A 24,342-nucleotide genomic window follows, 5' to 3' on the forward strand; every position below is an offset into this window, starting at 1 on the left:
AGGGGACCAAACAAACCAACTAACTTGTAGTCATGTGCAGGGGACCAAACAAACCAAACTACTAACTTGTAGTCATGTGCAGGGGACCAAACAAAGCAAACTACTAACTTGTAGTCATGTGCAGGGGACCAAACAAACCAAACTACTAACTTGTAGTCATGTGCAGGGGACCAAACAAACCAACTAACTTGTAGTCATGTGCAGGGGACCAAACAAACCAAACTACTAACTTGTAGTCATGTGCAGGGGACCAAACAAAGCAAACTACTAACTTGTAGTCATGTGCAGGGGACCAAACAAACCAAACTACTAACTTGTAGTCATGTGCAGGGGACCAAACAAAGCAAACTACTAACTTGTAGTCATGTGCAGGGGACCAAACAAACCAAACTACTAACTTGTAGTCATGTGCAGGGGACCAAACAAACTAAACTACTAACTTGTAGTCATGTGCAGGGGACCAAACAAAGCAAACTACTAACTTGTAGTCATGTGCAGGGGACCAAACAAACCAAACTACTAACTTGTAGTCATGTGCAGGGGACCAAACACACCAAACTACTAACTTGTAGTCATGTGCAGGGGACCAAACAAACCAAACTACTAACTTGTAGTCATGTGCAGGGGACCAAACACACCAAACTACTAACTTGTAGTCATGTGCAGGGGACCAAACAAAGCAAACTACTAACTTGTAGTCATGTGCAGGGGACCAAACAAACCAAACTACTAACTTGTAGTCATGTGCAGGGGACCAAACAAACCAAACTACTAACTTGTAGTCATGTGCAGGGGACCAAACAAACCAAACTACTAACTTGTAGTCATGTGCAGGGGACCAAACAAACCAAACTACTAACTTGTAGTCATGTGCAGGGGACCAAACAAAGCAAACTACTAACTTGTAGTCATGTGCAGGGGACCAAACAAACCAAACTACTAACTTGTAGTCATGTGCAGGGGACCAAACAAAGCAAACTACTAACTTGTAGTCATGTGCAGGGGACCAAACAAACCAAACTACTAACTTGTAGTCATGTGCAGGGGACCAAACAAACTAAACTACTAACTTGTAGTCATGTGCAGGGGACCAAACAAAGCAAACTACTAACTTGTAGTCATGTGCAGGGGACCAAACAAAGCAAACTACTAACTTGTAGTCATGTGCAGGGGACCAAACAAACCAAACTACTAACTTGTAGTCATGTGCAGGGGACCAAACAAACCAAACTACTAACTTGTAGTCATGTGCAGGGGACCAAACAAACCAAACTACTAACTTGTAGTCATGTGCAGGGGACCAAACAAACCAAACTACTAACTTGTAGTCATGTGCAGGGGACCAAACAAACCAAACTACTAACTTGTAGTCATGTGCAGGGGATCAAACAAACCAAACTACTAACTTGTAGTCATGTGCAGGGGACCAAACAAACCAACTAACTTGTAGTCATGTGCAGGGGACCAAACAAACCAACTAACTTGTAGTCATGTGCAGGGGACCAAACAAACCAAACTACTAACTTGTAGTCATGTGCAGGGGACCAAACAAACCAAACTACTAACTTGTAGTCATGTGCAGGGGACCAAACAAACTAAACTACTAACTTGTAGTCATGTGCAGGGGACCAAACAAAGCAAACTACTAACTTGTAGTCATGTGCAGGGGACCAAACAAACCAAACTACTAACTTGTAGTCATGTGCAGGGGACCAAACAAACTAAACTACTAACTTGTAGTCATGTGCAGGGGACCAAACAAAGCAAACTACTAACTTGTAGTCATGTGCAGGGGACCAAACAAAGCAAACTACTAACTTGTAGTCATGTGCAGGGGACCAAACAAACCAAACTACTAACTTGTAGTCATGTGCAGGGGACCAAACAAACCAAACTACTAACTTGTAGTCATGTGCAGGGGACCAAACAAACCAAACTACTAACTTGTAGTCATGTGCAGGGGACCAAACAAACCAAACTACTAACTTGTAGTCATGTGCAGGGGACCAAACAAACCAAACTACTAACTTGTAGTCATGTGCAGGGGATCAAACAAACCAAACTACTAACTTGTAGTCATGTGCAGGGGACCAAACAAACCAACTAACTTGTAGTCATGTGCAGGGGACCAAACAAACCAACTAACTTGTAGTCATGTGCAGGGGACCAAACAAACCAAACTACTAACTTGTAGTCATGTGCAGGGGACCAAACAAACCAAACTACTAACTTGTAGTCATGTGCAGGGGACCAAACAAACTAAACTACTAACTTGTAGTCATGTGCAGGGGACCAAACAAAGCAAACTACTAACTTGTAGTCATGTGCAGGGGACCAAACAAACCAAACTACTAACTTGTAGTCATGTGCAGGGGACCAAACAAAGCAAACCCTTGAAGTGGTAGTTTGTTCCCGACATGTTGACTCTTCTCTTTGCTTTATCTCTGGACAACTTTGACAGAAAGCCGAGCTCACGTGTGCTGGAGTTCAAGCTCTTTGTCAGTCATTAACCTCATTTGATCCGCGCCAGGCTGTTTTATCTCAACTGACTAAGCTGAGCAGATGTTAAGAGTCTCACAGAAATGTTCAGCCTGAGCCTCAACTGAGAAAGACTTTTCCATCTGCAGGAAATATTATTTCTTGATTGAAGATGCCTGGAGGTCAAACACTACTCTTAATTCTACCAGCAGAAATATGACTTTCTTCTTACATTTACTCTTTTGCACTTACCAAAGTAATAATGGCAACTCAACCAAAGTCCAACAGGGTTCCAGAAATGCTGACTCTTGTTTGTGTGCACATGGAGTTCACATCCTAAGCCGCTCAATCAGATCTGGACCCCCCACATCAATTTGTGTGGCCCCCGAAAGCGTGGAAATAATATATGTCAATAAAGTACCTTATAGTTTCTTCATGTGTTACAAAAATAAATGCACCGAGTACAATTACACATATTTACACTTTAATCATCTCCGACAATATAACTAAATATTATATCGTCATACATTTCAAAACAATGTTATTGTTCAAATAAAAATGAATACTTCCATATCTGCTTGACTTATGATTTCAAAGGAATCCAACAAACTGCTCATGTAAACATTCTACAGTAAAATCCACTTTTAATATAGAGTAATAATATTACACTATGAAAACACAACAACCATAGATTTTACAGTATAAAAAACGTGCATGAATTTTTACGTTAAAAAAAAACAGTGGTACCGTTTTTCCATTCCATTTAATTTAATTCCATGTAATTTTTTATTTTATATGGTCTAAAAAAAAAAACTGCAAATATTATGGTAAAATTGTGGCGACTAAATTGCCAGTTTTATACAGTACAATCTAAAGAGTTGCTTTTGTACAGCGTGAGTAAAAAAAAGACAATTACCGTATTTTTCGGAGTATAAGTCGCTCCGGAGTATAAGTCGCACCGGCCGAAAAATGCATAATAAAGAATGAAAAAAACATATAAGTCCAGTGTTTCCCATAAACTGCCAAGATACCTGTGGCGGTGGGGGCGTGGCTATGGGCGTGGTCACCATGACATCATGGAGTAATTTGCATAATTTACTACAATGATATGATTTTCTCTAAAAAGGCTAAAAAAAATGTATACTTACTAATTAATAATAACAGTTTTGTTTTAAACATCCATCCATCCATTTTACAATATAATTACAACACTTTATGTACATATTTATATACAGATTTGAACAATAAGTTATTCACTGAAATATATTTATTAATCGTGGTTCTTACAAAAAATATATCTTATAAAATATAAAAGCTAAAATGTCTCTTAATGCTCTGCCCCTTTAATTAGTGCATACTAAATAATTTAACTTTAGCCTACTACTACAACCATATTATTTACCAGCAACATAAAGTGAAACAGAGGCAGAGGTGTCCTGCCACAGTCAGTAACAAATAAACAGAAAACAGTAGTGGTCAAATACAAATAAGGCAACAAGAGAAGTATCCTACACTTCGCTTTTGTAAAGTAAATGTGAACAGCCGATACGGGCATCTACATCTACTATATGATTAGCCTGAGAAGCTGGACAGGACAAAAAAAAAAAAAAAAAAAAAAAAGTTTTAAATTTGTGGCGGACGTAATTCTTTCGTGGCGGGCCGCCACAAATAAATGAATGTGTGGGAAACACTGCCATTTAATAAAAACATAAGCAACGATAGTAATGAAAAGGAGACTATTTATATGCTTCACAAATGAAAAGAACAGAACATTTTAAAGTGCATCGATGGGAGAAAGAAAGAAACAAGAGATTTATTCAACAAGGTAGCTAAGGAAATGTTGAATGCCAGCTTAATTCGGACTCCGGAACGAAATATACCGTAATCTTCTGACTATAAGACGCACTTAAAATCCTTTCATTTTCTCAAAACTCGACAGTGCGCCTTATAACCCGGCGTGCCTAATGTACGGAATAATTCTGGTTGTGCTTACGACTTCAGACTGGTTGCCCTGACGTCTCAGGTCATGAAGGTCCTCGAGAGACTTGTGCTGGATCAGATGAGACCCCTGGTGGCTCCTTCCCTGGACCCTCTACAGTTTGCATATCAGCCCCATGTAGGAGTGGATGATGCTGTTATCTACCTGCTACTCTCACCTGGATGGTGGGAGGGGCTCTGTGAGGATCATGTTCTTTGATTTCGCCAGTGCCTTTAACACCATTCAGCCAATCCTGATGAGTGACAAGTTGCTCAGGATGGGTGTCAGTTCATCCATTGTCTCCTGGATCACTGATTACTTGTCTGACAGGCCCCAGCTGGTGCGACTGAGGAGCTCCCTGTCAGATACTGTGGTCAGTGGTGTAGGTGCTCCACAGGGGATTGTCCTGTCTCCTTTCCAGTTCACCCTGTACACCTCAGACTTCCAGTATAGTTCCAGGTCCTGCCATCTGCAGAAATACTCTGATGACTCTGCTGTGGTCGGGTGTATCAGAGAGGGACGGGAATTGGGAGTACAGGACACTGATTGCTGACTTTGTGGAGTGGTCTCAGGCCAACCACCTGCTCCTTAATGTGGACAAGACCAAGGAGCTGGTCATGGACTTCAAGAAGAGAAGGACCCCTGTGGAGCCCATCAAGATCCAAGGCCGGGAGGTGGCAGTAGTGGGGGAGTACAAGTACCTGGGAGTCCACTTGAACAGCAGACTGGACTGGAAGGACAACTTGAAGGGCATGAACAGACTCTTTTTCCTGAGGAAGCTTAGGTCCTTTGATATGTGTTGGAGATCTTTTATCAGGCTGGTGTGGCCAGTGCCCTGTACTTTGCAGTGGTTGGTTGGGGCAGCAGCACCAGCAAAAGGGACTTAAACCGGATTGACAAACTGATCCGAAAAGCTGGCCAAACTATTGGCACGCAGTTGGAGGCCTTTGTGTCAGTGAGGGACAGGAGGATAATATGTAAATATTACATATATGTTATATTTTATATTGCTACTACGGTACATTTTTAGTCTACTTTATACCTGCATTACCCTTTCCATCCTTTGTACCTGAGCTACTGTGTGGAACAATTTCCCCTGTGGATCATTAAAGTTTGTCCAAGTCTAAGAGATATTGTGTTTTTAAGTCCAAGAGATATTGTGTTTTTCATACTAGAAGACAGACTAATATGATTCCAGATACTCAACTAGAGCAATGTGTATGTTTCCAAGTCCGCAAGTAAAGTTGAGGAGTCTGTCTGATGACTTTGTGAGCTTCAAAAACATCCTACACACACACACACACACACACACACACACACACACACACACACACACACACACACACACACACACACACGGTGATACTGAAACAATATTTTCCGGCCTCACACTCCAGTCAGTGGGCCCAAACATCACCTTCATGCAGCGTGACTCCACTCATGTTTTCCTTCTAACCACGTGAAAGTAATACCGGGACCACGGTGAGGCGACTGAATGGATGTCAAACATCGGTGCAGGATGGAAGCGCTGATGCCACAGCCGCAGTCCAAAGGTCTTGGGTTCTGCCGAGATATGAAGACTGCAGCCCACACGTTCCCACAGGGAGGGAGAAAGAGTTGATAGGAAGGTGACTGACCTGAGAGTCTGTGGGCTGAGCCCCTCCACCCCAGTGGTCCACATCGCCATTGGCTGATTAGGGTGGCCAATTTCTGTGGACGTGTTTTGGCCCAAGAGACGACAACACGTGTCGGAGAGGAATTTGGCATAAGCTCAGGAGAGAACCGAGAACTTTCTGACTGCTAACAAACATCAACATCTCCCCTTTGATGCCAAGATCATCCATGTAGACCAGGGGTGGCCAAAGTGCGGCCCGCGGCTAATTGCTTAGCGGCCCGCAGCTAATTGCTTAGCGGCCCGCCACACATTCTGGAAATGCTATTGCAAAAATAAATTAAAAACATTTAATAAAGTGGAATGCAGTTGACTGACACAAAGCTGCCATGCAGGCTGGTTTTTTTTCTTTTGTCTTTCTTCATTTTTCTTTTTTTGCCCATTGCTCCAAAAAAAAAATTACCAAAAAATCTATGTTATAATGAATTATTTTTAATTCTCCAATTACTTAAAAAATGTCACTTTAAAACGTTTTGTGTGGAAAAAATAATTGCATATATTGTGTGGTTGCCATATAGAAACATCAAACAAAGCATAAAACAAAGCAAAATAATAGTTCAAACATAAAATTAACGGATATATCTGAAGTTGATCGCGTGTTCAAAGTAAAAAATAAATAAATAAATGTATCACTTTATGAGTGGGGCACCTTTTGGATCCCAAAGATATTTAGTGGGATTTTATTTATCTTTACACTGTGATTACTCAAAAATAATAATGAATCAATGGTGTCCTGCATTATTGATTATGGCTCTAATTACTAATTACTGCATATTTCAGCTTTACTATAAAAAACTGAAGTATTGTTGTTGGGGGCGGCATGGCGTAGTGGGTAGAGCGCCCATGTCAGAAACCTGAGGGTTGCAGGTTCGCTCCCTGCCTCTTACCATGCCGTTGTGTCCTTGGGCAGGACACTTCACCCTTGCCCCCGGTGCCGGTGAATGAATGTTGAATGAATGATAGGTGGTGGTCGGAGGGGCCGTAGGTGCAAATTGGCAGCCACGCTTCCGTCAGTCTACCCCAGGGCAGCTGTGGCTACGAAAGTAGCTTACCACCACCAGGTGTGAATGAATGATGGGTTTTTAACATGTAAAGCGACTTTGGGTACTTAGAAAAGCGCTATATAAATCCCAGGTATTATTATTATTATTAACAACCTGAAGTTGATATTTTCGATTTACTATAAGCGTTAAATCAAATCAAAAAAATAATAATTGGACTTATTTTTAACATTTTAATGACTGAAACCCTTTATGGTCCCCGGGAACCCTAAAGGTAAAAAAAATAAAAATAAATCCATATATTTTGTCATGTTTTGAAAATATCAAAATGGCCCCCGCATGCTTTAATTTTTCCAAGTGCGGCCCTCAGTGGAAAAAGTTTGGACACCCCAGATGTAGACCAAACTCTTCATCAAGTAACACCTCAGAGACCACCTGGCTCTCCAAGTACCACCGTAATGACCGACATAAAAATACAGTAGCGTAGTAGGCCGAAATATTTATTAAAAACAATTAGCCTGTTCACCTGTTGGATGTTCCAAGTAAGTTTTTGATGAGCATTCCTCAACTTTATCACTCTTTGTGCCAGCTTTTTTGAAACATGTTGCAGTAGTGGTGTAACGGTACGTGTATTTGTATCGAACCGTTTCGGTACGGAGGTTCCGGTTCGGTTGTGTACCGAACGAGTTTCCACACGGACATATTAAGTAGCGTAACGCACGTTGTGTAAACAATGCAAACCACACGGCATGCTAGCAGCTAACGGGCTAGGATAGACTGACCATACGTCCTCTTTTCACCGGACATGTCCTCTTTTGCGGAGCTGTCAGGGCGGAGTTTCTTAAATGCCTCAAAATGTCCGGCATTTTGAGTTAGGGTTGCGTGTATTTTCAATGTACGTTCAGGGTTAAGAAGGGGTTAAAAACAAAACAAACAGCAGCATTGGTGAGGGAGGGGCAGAGACAGAGAGAGAGAGAGAGTTATGATAAACGCACATCTGCTTTTTATCCATAGATTTATCACATTTAATTTGTTATTATCTATAGCAGGGGTGTCAAAAGTGTGCCCCCGGAGGCCATTTGTGGCCCACAGCTAATGTTTTAAAGACACATTCTAAAAATACTATTGAAATAAACAAAAACATAACAAAAGTGAAATAAAAAAGCTTAAAGGTTAAATGTCATTTAGAAAAAGTTGCAATGTTGACTAATAAAACAAAGCTGTGTTTTTTTCTTTCAAACTGTCATTGCTCAAAACATAATATTGAATCAAAATCAATGTTATTATGAATTATTGACCTATCCAAGGTTCCCATTACTTCACATCAAATATTACACTAAGAAAAATATTTTTGGCGGAAGACTTTGCAAATTTGGTACATAAATAACCCAAAAATGTATATAAAATGAACCGAACCGTGACCTCTAAACCGAGGTACGTACCGAACCGGAATTTTTGTGTAGCGTTACACCCCTACCCCAAACACACCTCAAAAGTGGTAAAGGAATGGCTAAATCAGGCTAGAATGAAGGTTTTAGAATGGCCTTCCCAAAGTCCTGACTGTGGGGCGGTATAGCTCGGTTGGTAGAGTGGCCGTGCCAGCAACTTGAGGGTTCCAGGTTCGATCCCCGCTTCCGCCATCCTTGTCACTGCCGTTGTGTCCTTGGGCAAGACACTTTACCCACCTGCTCCCAGTGACACCCACACTGCTTTAAATGGAACTTAGATATTGGCTTTCACTATGTAAAAGCGCTTTGAGTCACTAGAGAAAAGCGCTATATAAATATAATTCACTCAATTCACTTAAAGGTGTGGACAATGCTGAAGAAACAAGTCCATGTCAGAAAAGCAACACATTTAGCTGAACTGCAGCAATTTAGTGGTCAAGCAGAAGCTTGTGGATGGCTACCAAAAGTGCCTTATTGCAGGTCAACTTGCCAAGGGACATGTAAGCAAATATTAACCAGGGTTTCACACACATTCATTTATTTGTGGCGGCCCGCCACGAAAGAATTACGTCCGCCACAAATAAAAAAATTTAAAAAAAAATTTTTTTTGTCATCTCCAGCTTCTCAGGCAAATCATATAGTTGATGTAGATGCCCGTATCGGCTGTTCACATTTACTTTACAAAAGAGAAGTGTAGGATACTTCTCTTGTTGCCTTATTTGTATTTGACTTTATTAAATGTATTTATATTAGAAACACAACATGTGTATATAACAAAGGGTGCAAAGTGTGCAGGCAGTAGGAAACACATGGTTAAGTGTAGGGAGTAAAACTGATGGCAGTCTAAAGTTCAAGATTTTTGGAGCTCTTTGTTCAGTGGATGAGATGTTTGATGAAGCTCTGTGTCTATCTACCACCACTACTGTTTTCTGTTTATTTGTTACTGACTGTGGCAGGACACCTGTTTCACTTTATGTTGCTGGTAAATAATATGCTTGTAGTTAGGGATGTCCGATAATATCGGCCTGCCGATATTATCGGCCGATAAATGCGTTAAAATGTAATATCGGAAATTATCGGTATCGTTTTTTTATTACCTGTATCGTTTTTTGTTGTTGTTTTTTTTAAGTTTTTTTTTTTGTTTTTTTAAAATTAAATCAACATAAAAAACACAAGATACACTTACAATTAGTGCACCAACCCAAAAAAAACTCCCTCCCCCCATTTCTTTCTGTTATCAATATTCTGGTTCCTACATTATATATCAATATATATCAATACAGTCTGCAAGGAATGCAGTCCGTAAGCACACATGATTGTGCGTGCTGCTGCTCCACTAATAGTACTAACCTTTAACACTTCATTTTACTCATTTTCATTCATTACTAGTTTCTATGTAACTGTTTTTATATTGTTTTACTTTCTTTTTTATTCAAGAAAATGTTTTTAATTTAGTTATCTTATTTTATTATTATTTTTAAAAAGTACCTTATCTTCACCATACCTGGTTGTCCAAATTAGGCATAATAATGTGTTAATTCCACGACTGTATATATCGGTTGATATCGGTATCGGTTGATATTGGTATCGGTAATTAAAGAGTTGGAATATATCGGAATATCGGATATCGGCAAAAAGCCATTATCGGACATCCCTAGTTGTAGTAGTAGGCTAAAGTTAAATTATTTAGTATGCACTAATTAAAGGGGCAGAGCTTTAAGAGACATTTTAACTTTTATATTTTATAAGATATATTTTTTGTAAGAACCACAATTAATAAATATATTTCAGTGAATAAGTTATTGTTCAAATCTGTATATAAATATGTACATAAAGTGTTGTAATTATATTGTAAAATGGATGGATGGACGTTTAAAACAAAACTGTTATTATTAATTAGTAAGTATACATTTTTTTAGCCTTTTTAGAGAAAATCAAATCATTGTAGTAAATTATGCAAATTGCTCGATGATGTCATGGTGACCACGCCCACAGCCACGCCCCCACCGCCACAGGTATCTTGGCAGTTTATGGGAAACACTGCAAGTGTACGTCCACTTTTGACCACCACTGTGTGACGCAGCGAGAGAACCAAGGAGAGAAAATATTTGTGATATAAACGCTGGTCTTCATGTTTATTTCTGCCACTTGCGTGCAGCTGGTGGCACATGTGTGGCCAGCAGAAGGATGACTTCCTGCACAGGGAAGCTGATGTCTTCAGATAAAGTCCAAAGACAGGTGAGGTCATGTCCTCAGGATATGGAGGTCGTACTTATTTCAAAACAATCTGTGCAGTGTGATTTTAAACCACGGATTCTTCAACACCATGAACAGCTGCTATATATTTGCAAAAAAGAACAAAGTTGGTCAGTGTGAACATGAAATATCTTGTCTTTGCAGTCTATTTAAAGGCCTACTGAAAGCCACTACTAGCGACCACGCAGTCTGATAGTTTATATATCAATGATGACTTCTTAACATTGCAACACATGCCAATACGGCCGGGTTAACTTATAAAGTGACATTTTAAACTTCCCGGGAAATATCTGGCTGAAACGTCGCAGTATGATGACGTATGCGCGTGACGAAGTCCGAGTAACGGAAGTTATGGTACCCCGTAGAATCCTATACAAAAAGCTCTGTTTTCATTTCATAATTCCACAGTATTCTGGACATCTTTTGCAATTTGTTTAATGAACAATGAAGGCTGCAAAGAAGACAGTTGTAGGTGGGATCGGTGTATTAGCAGCGGACTACAGCAACACAACCAGGAGGACTTTGTTGGAGCGCTAGCCGCGCTAGCCACGCTAGCCGCCGACCTCACCTTGACTTCCTACGTCTCCGGGCCGCCAAACGCATCGGGTGAAGTCCTTCGTCCTTCTGCCGATCGCTGGAACGCAGGTGAGCACGGGTGTTGACGAGCAGATGAGGGCTGGCTGGCGTAGGTGGAGAGCTAATGTTTTTAGCATAGCTCTGTGCAGTCTGGTTGCTAAGTTAGCTTCAATGGCGTCGTTAGCACAGCATTGTTAACCTTCGCCAGCCTGGAAAGCATTAACCGTGTATTTACATGTCCACGGTTTAATAGTATTGTTGATTTTCTATCTATACTTCCAGTCAGGGGTTTATTTCTTTTGTTTCTATATGCAGTTAAAGCAAGATGCTATCACGTTAGCTCGTAGCTAAAGCATTTCGCCGATGTATTGTCGTGGAGATAAAAGGCACTGAATGTCCATTTCGCGTTCTCGACTCTCATTTTCAAGAGGATATAGTATCCCAGGTGCTTTAAAATATAAATCCGTGATCCACAATAGAAAAAGGAGAGTGTGGAATCCAATGAGCCAGCTTGTACCTAAGTTACGGTCAGAGCCAAAAAAGATACGTCCTGCACTGCCTCTCAAGTCCTTCACTGTAACGTTCCTCATCTACGAATCTTTCATCCTCGCTCAAATTAATGGGGTAATCGTCACTTTCTCGGTCCGAATCTCTCTCGCTCCATTGTAAACAACGGGGAATTGTGAGGAATACTAGCTCCTGTGACGTCACGCTACTTCCGCTACAGGCAAGGCTTTTTTTTTATCAGCGAGCAAAAGTTGCGAACTTTATCGTCGATTTTCTCTACTAAATCCTTTCAGCAAAAATATGGCAATATCGCGAAATGATCAAGTATGACACATAGAATGGATCTGCTATTCCCGTTTAAATAAATAAAATCATTTCAGTAGGCCTTTAAAGGACTGATTCTTCAACACCATGAACAGCTGCTATATATTTGCAAAAAAGAACAAAGTTTCTGAGTGTGAACATGAAATATCTTGTCTTTGCAGTCTATTTAATTGAATATAAGTTGAAAAGGATTTGTTGTATTCTCTTTTTATTTAGCATTTACACAACGTGACAACTTCACTGCTTTTGGAGGTTTGTATTTTCAACTCTGTCATTTAGGTAAGATATGTTGTGTACATTCCCGCAGTCAGACAGAAATACCAATGCCAGACAATAAAAGTGTCCTGGGGAGCGATTTATGATGTTTAGGTTTTTCTGGGCTCTGAACTGGACGGTGGGGGGTCACCGTCTCCTGACCTTTCAACTTCAGAGCTTCCTGTATGAGCTAGAAAAGCTCAACGTGCCTTAAACTTGTAATATTTTCAATCTGAAGCATGACTCAACAAAACTCTATTCTCAATGAAATCAACTCAAAGTGCACCGATGAACAGAATAGGACTCAGGATCACGGACTTGGACTATAGCCATGAGCACTCAGCTCATACAAAAGGAGGTGAAAGGTCAAAGTCGTGGCTCTTCAGTCTGAGGAACTCCAAACGTGACCAACAAATGTTCCTCAGGACCGAGCAAACAGGGGAAGGGCTGGAACTGCTGAGTCTGCTGGACTGGACCAGGTCTTGACCGTCTGGTGGACGAAGTGGAACAGCTGAAATACTGCACTGGACCGGCACAAGCGAGAACCATGGTTGAAAACTGCTGATGATACCGTGGCTATTGCTAATTATTGACAGTACCGTATTTTTCCGACTATAAGGCGCACTTAAAATCCTTTCATTTTCTCAAAACTCGACAGTGCGCCTTATAACCCGGTGTGCCTAATGGACGGAATCATTCTGGTTGTGCTTACTGACCTCGAAGCAATTTAATTTGGTACATGGTGTAATGATGAGTGTGACCAGTAGATGGCAGTCACACATAAGAGATACATGTAGACTGCAAAATGAGGCCAGTAAACACCAAAACTTTAAATCAGTGGTCCCCAACCACCGGGCCGCGGACCGATTGGTACCGGGCCGCGCAAAAAATTTAAAAAAAATAAAAATAAAAAATTAAAATTATTTTTTTTTTTTTAATTAAATCAACATAAAAAACACAATATATACATATTGTGTATGTGTATGTCAATATAGATCAATACAGTCTGCAGGTATACAGTCTGTAAGCACACATGATTGTATTTCTTTATGAAAAAAGAAAAAAAATTACAATAAAAATAATAATAAACATGACTTTTTATCTCGGTAACATGACTGTATCTCATAAATATGACTCATAAATATGACTTAATCTAATAAACATGACTCTTATCTCATAAATATGACTATTAAACATGACTTTTATTTTATAAATATGACTCTCTATTAAATATGATTTTTAATCTAATGAACTTTATTTTGTATCTCATAAATATGACTTTTTTTTAATAAACATCACTTTTTATCTAATAAAAATGACTCATAAATATGACTTTTTATTTAATAATCACTTTTGATCTAATAAACATGACTTCATCTAATCAACATAACTTTTTATCTCATAAATATGACTATCTATTAAACATGACTTTTTATCTCGGTAACATGACTGTATCTCATAAATATGACTATCTATTAAACATTACTTTTTATCTAATAAACATGACTTTTTATCTCGGTAACATGACAGTCATATTTATGAGATACAGTCATGTTACCGAGATAAAAAGTCATGTTTATTAGATCAAAAGTAATGTTTAATAGATAGTTATATTTATGAGATACAATCTATTAAACATTACTTTTTATCTAATAAACATGACTTTTTATCTCGGTAACATGACTGTATCTCATAAATATGACTATCTATTAAGCCTTACTTTTATCTAAAAAACATGACTTTTTATCTAATAAACATAATTTTTTTTATCTCACCAATGTGACTTTTTATTTAATAAAAATGACTCATAAATATGACTTTTTATTTAATAATCACTTTTTATCTAATAAACACGACTTCATCTAATCAACATAACTTTTTATCTCATAAATATGACTATCTATTAAACATGACTTTTTATCTAATAAACATGACTTTTTATCTCGGTAACATGACTGTATCTCATAAATATGACTCATAAATATGACAATCTAATAAACATGACTCTTATCTCATAAATATGACTATTAAACATGACTTTTATTTTATAAATATGACTCTCTATTAAATATGATTTTTAATCTAATGAACTTTATTTTGTATCTCATAAATATTACTTTTTTTTAATAAACATCACTTTTTATCTAATAAAAATGACTCATAAATATGACTTTTTATTTAATAATCACTTTTTATCTAATAAACATGACTTCATCGAATCAACATAACTTTTTACCTCATAAATATGACTATCTATTAAACATTACTTTTTATCTAATAAACATGACTTTTTATCTCGGTAACATGACTGTATCTCATAAATATGACTATCTATTAAGCATTACTTTTATCTAATAAACATTATCTCATTAACATGGCTTTTTATATAATAAACATGACTTTTCATCTAATAAACAATTTTTTTATCTCACAAATATGACTTTATTTAATAAACATGACTCATAAATATGACTTTTTATCTCATAAATATGACTATTAAACATGACTTTCACCCAAGGAACTTTAGTTACTAGAGAGTTCCGGTCACGGGACACATTTCGGGCGTTGTTGTTGCACTAGTGAGCCACGGATGAGGAGATGCTGCTCCGTTATTGATTGAAGTAAAGTGTGAATGTCATTAAAATAGTTAGCGCCATCTTTTGACACTTCTTCCACTCCCGTCCTTGCACGCTACACCGCTACAACAAGGAGAAGACGCTGTCCAAGTGGAGGCACGTAAATAAGACCCGCCCACAAAACGGCGGATCCTGAAGAGACTGTCAGAAAGTGAGTTGAAGACATACTTGCCAACCCTCCCGTTTTAGCGGGAGAATCCCGATATTCAGCACCTCTCCCGACAAACTCCCGGTATTCAGCCGGAGCTGGAGGCCACGCCCCCTCCAGCTCAATGCGGACCTGAGACTGAGTGGGGACAGCCTGTTCGCACGTCCGCTTTCCCACAATATAAACAGCTTGCCTGCCCAAAGACGTCATAACATCTAGGGCTTTTATAGAGTGCACAACTGCGCACACAACAAGGAGACGAAGCAGAAGAACGAGGAAATTACAGACATGGCGGCCGAAATCAATCAATCGATCAATCAATGTTTATTTATATAGCCCTAAATCACAAGTGTCTCAAAGGGCTGCACAAGCCACAACGAAATCCTCGGTACAGAGCCCACATACGGGCAAGGAAAAACTCACCCCAGTGGGACGTCGGTGAATGACTATGAGAAACCTTGGAGAGGACCGCATATGTGGGTAACCCCCCCCCCCCCACCCTCTAGGGGAAATGATATACTCATCATGAACGGAGAAGTTAAACAGGACAATACTGCCATCTAATGGATAGTCACTGGAACACTGAAATTCAAGTATTTTTTTTCTTTTTCTATGTAAATAAAATTTAAAAAAAATATATATATAGCTAAAATTCACTGAAAGTCAAGTATTTCATACATACATACATATATATATATATACATATATATATATATATATATATATATATATATATATACATATATATATATACATATATATATACATATATATATATACATATATATATATATATACATATACATATATACATATATATATATACATATATATATATATATATATATATACATATATATATACATATATATATATATATATATATACATATATATATACATACATATATATATATATATACATATATATATATATATATATATATGTATATATATATACATATACATACATATATATATATATATATATATATATATATATATATGAAATATATATGAAATACTCGAGTTGGTGAATTATAGCTGTAAATAACCACGCCCCCAACCACGCCCCCCGCCCCCAAACACCCCACCCCCCCACCCCCGACCAAGCCCACCCCCCCTCCCAATATTGGAGGTCTCAAGGTTGGCAAGTATGGTTGAAGATGATGAGTAAAACATCATCTATGCAACATTTTGAGCAAAGTAGCACCATTACATGTTATGTAGACCACAAGGAAGTCTTTTACATTTAGAAAATAATTATAATAATATGACTCCTTTAATGCGCCTTATAATCCGGTGCGCCTTATATATGAAAAAAGGTCGAAAATAGACAATTCATCGGCGGTGCGCCCTATGGTCCGGAAAATGGGGTATTTCTTGTTGGATGTGCCTATCCGTGTCACTAAACTGGTTCCCTCCTCTCAGCTGTGGTTGGTGCTAGCTCCTCACAGCAGCACCATCGTTACCGTCCTCCTGGGACATGTTACATCTGTGGTCTCTCGTCCTTCCCTCCGTCTCTCACCTCTCCATCTTGTTTCCTCTACGTCTCTCTACTCCAGGGATGGTCAACTCGATGGTTACCAGAGCCACATTTCCAGTACCCGGGACCTCACTTTCTACGTGCCACAAAACCTTTACAGTTGGTTTTCAGTCCGGTCTGTTTTGTCGTCAGTCAAGAGTTACAGGAGCGCTCGGATGTTTAACCACTTTCTGCCAACCAGCTAGTCAAAGGTCGTCTATCCTCCAGTTTTTTAAATGACCTGCTGTGAAAATGTTTGGAACCAAACCTGAATAGCCCAAATGATGACAAAGAGAGGAGCTAAAATGTAACCTTGAGGAACACCAAGTAAACAAGCTACAGCAACACCTTAGTTATATACCCTATTTTCCAGACTGTAGAGCGCACCGGTATTTAAGCAACACCCGCCAAATTAGAGGAGAAATAAATATTTGTACATATATTAGCCGCACCGGACTACCGTATTTCCTTGAATAGCCGCAGGGGCGCTAATTAATTTAAAACCTCCTGTCACTCCGGCGCTTACCAGAAGCCTGCGGGATGGCCAAGCATGCGCTAATTATTTTAAAACCTCTTCTCACTCCGGCGCTTACCTTATCATGAAAAGCACATTTACAGTCAATACAACTTATAGTATCGATTTATGATAAGAGTACAGATGAATACCAGTATTAATATGAATATCGATATTGGTATACATCCCTAGTCATGATACACAAAATACCCGACAAAAATTTATTTTTTCCAAACCAACAATTGTTGTAAAGCCAAAGTTTCACTCAATACAACTTATAGTACCAATGAATACCAGTATCGATATGAATATTGATATCGGTATACATCCCTAGTCGTGATACCACAAACATCCACCAAAAATATATACTGTATATATTTTTTCCAATCCAACAAATGTTATAAAGCCAAAGTTTCAGTCAATACAACTTATAGTACTGATTTACGATAAGAGTACCGATGAATACCAGTATCGATATGAATATTGATATCGGTATACATCCCTAGTCATGATTTTTTTTTAAATAGTGTTTTTTCCAATCCAACAAGTGTTATAAAGCCATAGTTACAGTCAATACTACTTATAGTATCGATTTATGATAAGAGTACCGATGAATACCAGTATTAATATGAATATCGATATTGGTATACATCCCTAGTCATGATACACAAAATACCCGACAAAAATGTATTTTTTCCAAACCAACAATTGTTGTAAAGCCAAAGTTTCAGTCAATGCAACTTATAGTACCAATGAATACCAGTATCGATATGAACATTGATATTGGTATACATCCCTAGTCGTGATACCAAAAACATCCACCAAAAATATATATTTTTTCCCAATCCACCAAATGTTACTATGCCAACGTTTCAGTCAATACAATTTATAGTACTGATTTACGATAAGAGTACCGATGAATACCAGTATCGATATGAATATTGATATCGGTATACATCCCTAGTCATGATTTAAAAAAATAGTGTTTTTTCCAATCCAACAAATGTTATAAAGCCAAAGTTACAGTCAATACAACTTATAGTATCGATTTATGATAAGAGTACAGATAAATACCAGTATTAAGATGAATATCGATATTGGTATACATCCCTAGTCATGATACACAAAATACCCGACAAAAATGTATTTTTTCCAAACCAACAATTGTTGTAAAGCCAAAGTTTCAGTCAATACAACTTATAGTACCAATGAATACCAGTATCGATATGAATATTGATATCGGTATACATCCCTAGTCGTGATACCAAAAACATCCACCAAAAATATATATATTTTTCCATTCCAACAAATGTTATAAAGCCAAAGTTTCAGTCAATACAACTTATAGTACCAATGAATACCAGTATCGATATGAATATTGATATCGGTATACATCCCTAGGCGTGATACCAAAAACATCCACCAAAAATATATATATATTTTTTCCAATCCAACAAATGTTATAAAGCCAAAGTTTCAGTCAATACAACTTATAGTACTGATTTACAATAAGAGTACCGATGAATACCAGTATCGATATGAATATTGATATCGGTATACATCCCTAGTCATGATTAAAAAAAAAAGTGTTTTTTCCAATCCAACATATGTTATAAAGCCAAAGTTACAGTCAATACAACTTATAGTATCGATTTATGATAAGAGTACCGATGAATACCAGTATCGATATGAATATCGATATCGGTATACATCCCTAGTCATGATAGCAAAAATATATTTTTTTCCAATCCAACAAATGTTATAATGCCATAGTTTCAGTCAATACAACTTCTAGTACTAATGTCCATGTTGTGCCTCGGGTTAGGGTTAATATGTCTGCCCCATAATGTCTAACCCTAACACCCAAAGTTGAGGCTCCACACTTTTCTGAGGCTAACGTCTTCCCGCCATGGAAGTGGCGGTTACGCAATAAACGTCAAAAGATGGACACATCAGTTAATGTGGGACTTTAATAACGGAAAAGCTTAGAACGGAAGACTCGAGTCCTGCTCTGTCACACTGCGGGCCCCGCGGCCGCTCACCTGTCTTGATGCTCACCTGTCTTGAAGCGGAGGTCGTCATCATCCTCGGAGCCGAACTCCCGAAGGAGCGAGAGGAAGAGAATGCCGAAGGCGTTCTGGATCCCGAACACCGCGCCATTGCACCACATGGCGGCCAGCATGACCAGCCACCCCCAGCCGCCCTCCGGGTGCACGAAGCCGACCTCCTCCTCCTCCGCCGGCCCGGGAGTCGCGCTGTGTTCGGGCACCGTCACTCGGCTGTCTCCGTTCTTCTGCTTCTCCTCCACCAGGACCTCGGCGGCCACCGTGTCCTCGTCCGCCGTCTCGCTTTGTACTGGCGTCCCCTCAGTCATGCTCAGAGTTTAGATTTTTTTTAAAAAAGAGTTAAAAGTGCGAGTTGAATGTGAAGCTGCTAAGTGTTAAAAAGATGTGAGGGGGAATAATTGTGCATCTATTCGAGTGTCAGGACATTGCTGTTGCAATATTATAAATAGACACCAGGAGGGCGGGGCCTCAGCAACACTGGCCGCTGATTGGCTGATGACGTTTACGCTGACGACAAGGCCACCTTAGTGTAGTCAAATGACTGCGGCACACTTTTTAGCAACACATTTATGTCTTTTTATGTCCATTACAACATGGATGGATGGGTTTAATATCACTTTTATAGAGAACTTTGTTGTACAAATCTACTTCCGTGTCTGTCCCTTACACTCCCTCGTCTGCTTACCGTAATAACCCGTATGTCATTCTGAAGTGCACATTCAAACCATCGGAGTCCTTTCTTTAGTTGAAGACTTGCGGTCATTTACAAAGGGCGCTGCTTCTTTAGTTGAAGACTTGCGGTCATTTACAAAGGGCGCTGCTTCTTTAGTTGAAGACTTGCGGTATTTTGAAAAAGGGCATTGCTTCTTTAGTTGAAGACTTGCGGTATTTTGAAAAAGGGCGCTGCTTCCTTAGTTGTACACTTGCGGTAATTTGAAAAGGGGCGCTGCTTCTTTAGTTGAAGACTTGCGGTATTTTGAAAAAGGGCATTGCTTCTTTAGTTGAAGACTTGCGGTAAATTGAAAAAGGGAGCTGCTTATTTAGTTGAAGACTTGCGGTATTTTGAAAAAGGGCATTGCTTCTTTAGTTGAAGACTTGCGGTAATTTGAAAAAGGGCGCTGCTTCTTTAGTTGTAGACTTGCGGTAAATTGAAATGGGCGCTGCTTCTTTAGTTGAAGACTTTCGGTAATTTCAAAAAGGGGCACTGCTTCTTTAGTTGAAGACTTGCGGTAATTTGAAAAAGGGAGCTGCTTCCTTAGTTGTACACTTGCGGTAAACTGAAAAAGGGCAATGCTTCTTTAGTTGAAGACTTGCGGTAATTTGAAAAAGGGAGCTGCTTATTTAGTTGAATACTTGCGGTAAATTGAAAAAGGGCACTGCTTCTTTAGTTGAAGACTTGCGGTAATTTGAAAAAGGGCGCTGCTTCCTTAGTTGTACACTTGCGGTAAACTGAAAAAAGGCACTGCTTCTTTAGTTGAAGACTTGCGGTAATTTGAAAAAGAGAGCTGCTTATTTAGTTGAAGACTTGCGGTAAATTGAAAAAGGGCACTGCTTCTTTAGTTGAAGACTTGCGGTAAACTGAAAAAAGGCACTGCTTCTTTAGTTGAAGACTTGCGGTAATTTGAAAAAAGGCACTGCTTCTTTAGTTGAAGACTTGCGGTAATTTGAAAAAGGGCACTGCTTCTTTAGTTGAAGACTTGCGGTAATTTGAAAAAGGGCACTGCTTCTTTAGTTGAAGACTTGCGGTAATTTGAAAAAAGGCGCTGCTTCTTTAGTTGAAGACTTGCGGTCATTTGAAAAAAGGCGCTGCTTCTTTAGTTGAAGACTTGCGGTAATTTGAAAAAAGGCACCGCTTGTGGTTCTTGAGTTTTATTTCTGCACTTTTCTATAAATTATATTTTTATCAACTAAGAAATAAAACACTATTTGAAAATATATAAATATATATATATATTTAAACACAAATTTTGCTTACAAATTCTTATTCAATGAAATTCATTCCATTTATTTTTTAATTTGTTAAAAAAATAATTGAATTGTATTTAATTCAACTGTGTTAAGGAACATGTAGAACAAAGTCAAGGCCCGGGGGCCAGATAAGGCCCGCCACATCAATTTATACGGCCCGCAAAAGCCTGGAAATAATATGCGTCAATGAAGTACTTTATTTTTTGCTAAGTGTATTACTTCTTTGCATTTTGACAAAAAAAAACATATGCACTGCATATCTTTTCAACTTTAATATTATCTAATAATGCAACAAATATATCATCATAAATGACCACCATTTGTTTGTTGGTACTTATTTCCAACGCAAGTTAACCATCAAAATGTATCATGTAAAAATGACATTAGAGTCCACGGTAAAAAAGAACAATTGACAGCTCAGTCTGCAACATTTTACTGTGTAAAAAAAAAAAAAAGGATATTTTTTCCATTTACAGTAAAGGCAACAACCGTAGATTTTACAGTAAAAATCAGCTCAGTGACTGTGGAACCTTTTCCATTTTCAGTGATGCACCGTAAAAACAATGATGGATTTTGCGGTAAAACTTTGTCTTGTCAGTCGCCACAATTGTTCTGTGAGAAAAATGTATTTCTATTTACAGTAGAAACAACAAACGTGGATTTTACGGTTTAAAAATTGCATCTTAGTTGCCACAATTGTAACGTAAAAACACTGATAACACTTTTACATTGACGTGAATACACTAAAAAATCTGTAATTTGATGGAAATGATTTGTATTTACAGTGTAGAGAATAAAACTGCAAATATAATGTAATATCAAATGTTGCTAGATATATTATTCACGCTTCCAAGAGGCTCTCTGAGGGCATCCAGAACTGCCGTGGAACTGGAAGTCCAGCAAAATCTGACATTTTTGGTCCACAGTTCTCCTAAGTTGCAGGAAATTGACAAGTATTTCAGAATAAAAGCATGAAACATGAGCCACGGGAAAGAAGGCGAGGAGTCTCACTGCGCAGGAAACAGAATTGGGACTTTTTGAGAAGAAAGGCGGCGCTAGAAGTTCCGCTGCGTTGACTTGGTGGACACACTTGTTCAAAGCTAGGCCTTCAAATATGCTCAACATGTTTTCCTACAGACACATTCTGCCCGAGATCAGCAGGAAAATGCACGGAGAGAAGAAAACGATGTCGACAAATTGCCGTAGGTCGACAAATGTTTTATTGACACTAAAATACATTTTAAAAAGTTTCATTTTTGTATCTAGCGGAGTAAAACAATTACGCAATCATGACGTTCGGAGTTAAAATATGGACTCACATTCCAAAGCTACCACCTGCATCAGATTAATACGCAGTTAAAAAAAAGGAGCGTTCACACCGAGCTGTTGCGCCAGGTGGATTGACATGAATCATGAGCGGTATCAAAACAAAATGAGACAACTTCAAGAAATATGTCTTGAAAGCAGAAAATAACCAGCAAAGCAAATGAAGACAAAATGGCTGGAAGCTGGAGTCGCCGTCTGTGACTGGACTGTAAGAAAGCGCCTAAAAGAAATTAGATTCAGGATTTAGATTCAGAAAAGCTCAATAAAAGTCTTCAATTTACACCTCGACATAATAAAAGAAGGTTCCGATGGGCTAATAAAAAGCAATGGTGGACTATGAATGACATTCTGTGGTGAATCAGCGTTAAGCAAGCTGATGATTGGTTAGGTGCATTCTAATGACGTTTATGAAGACGACTGCCTGAAGAAAAAAAATGCACACATTTCCACAGTCATTGATACGGAGCCCCACCTACTCAGTGGCCTTGTGGTTAGAGTGTCCGCCCTGAGATGGGTAGGTTGTGAGTTCAAACCCCGGCCGAGTCATACCAAAGACTATACAAATGGGAGCCATTACCTCCCTGCTTGGCACTCAGCATCAAGGCTTGGAATTGGGGGTTAAATCACCAAAAATGATTCCCAGGCGCGGCACAGCTGCTGCCCACTGCTCCCCTCGCCTCCCAGGGGGTGAACAAGGGTGATGGGTCAAATGCAGAGAATAATTTCACTACACCTAGTGTGTGTGTGACTATCATTAGTACTAAAGGGAAAATTATAAAAACAATTTTTTTTAAACATGTATCTTGTGCGCACAAAAAACTTTTTATAAAGTAATATATAAAAAAAAAATTATAATTTTTTTTTTTTAGACATGTATCTCGTGCGCAAGAGAAAATTTCCGTGCGCACGAGATACATGTCTAAAAAAAAAAATACAAAATTTTTTTTTTTTATAACTTTATAAAAAGTTTCTCATGCGCACGAGATACATGTTTAAAAAGATATACTTTTTTTATAATTTTCCCTTTAGTTAAAGTACCAATGATTGTCACACACACACTAGAAACTATCTCGTGCACACGAGAAACTTTTTATAAAGTTATTAAAAAAAATTAAAAAAAATTTTTTTTTTTTAGACATGTATCTCGTGCGCATGAGAAACATGTCTAAAAAAAAAATACAAAAAAAATTATTTTTTTATAACTATTAAAAGTTTCTCGTGCGCACAAGATACATGTCTAATAAAAAAAAACAATTTTTAAAATCATTTTCCCTTTAGTTAAAGTACCAATGATTGTCACACACAGACTAGAAACTATCTCGTGCACACGAGAAACTTTTTATAAAGTTATAAAAAAAAAAAAAAATTTGTATTTTTTTTTTAGACATGTATCTCGTGCGCACGAGAAACTTTTTATAAAGTTATTAAAAAAAAAATGTTTTTTGTATTTTTAGACATGTATCTCTTGCGCATGAGAAACATGTCTAAAAAAAAAAATACAAAAAAATATATTTTTTTATAACTTTATAAAAAGTTTCTCGTGCGCACGAGATACATGTCTAAAAAAAAATAATCATTTTTTTGTATAATTTTCCCTTTAGTAAAAGTACCAATGATTGTCACACACAGACTAGAAACTATCTCGTGCACACGAGAAACTTTTTA

The 24,342-nt window shown here is 38.2% G+C and overlaps 1 protein-coding gene across 1 annotated transcript in view; it reads right to left on the reverse strand.

Moving 5' to 3' along the window:
- Window positions 1-19,818, reverse strand: part of LOC133647143 (monocarboxylate transporter 10-like) — a 91,831-nt gene extending 72,013 nt beyond the window's left edge. Inside the window, exon 1 of the mRNA XM_062043282.1 lies at window positions 19,376-19,818. Coding sequence (XP_061899266.1) covers window positions 19,376-19,691 — 316 coding nt within the window. The 5' untranslated portion in view covers window positions 19,692-19,818. The remainder of the gene's footprint in view (window positions 1-19,375) is intronic.
- Between the last annotated feature and the right edge of the window lie 4,524 nt (window positions 19,819-24,342).

The sequence above is a fragment of the Entelurus aequoreus genome, linkage group LG03 (assembly GCF_033978785.1).
Source record: "Entelurus aequoreus isolate RoL-2023_Sb linkage group LG03, RoL_Eaeq_v1.1, whole genome shotgun sequence".
In the NCBI taxonomy this organism is placed as follows: domain Eukaryota; kingdom Metazoa; phylum Chordata; class Actinopteri; order Syngnathiformes; family Syngnathidae; genus Entelurus; species Entelurus aequoreus.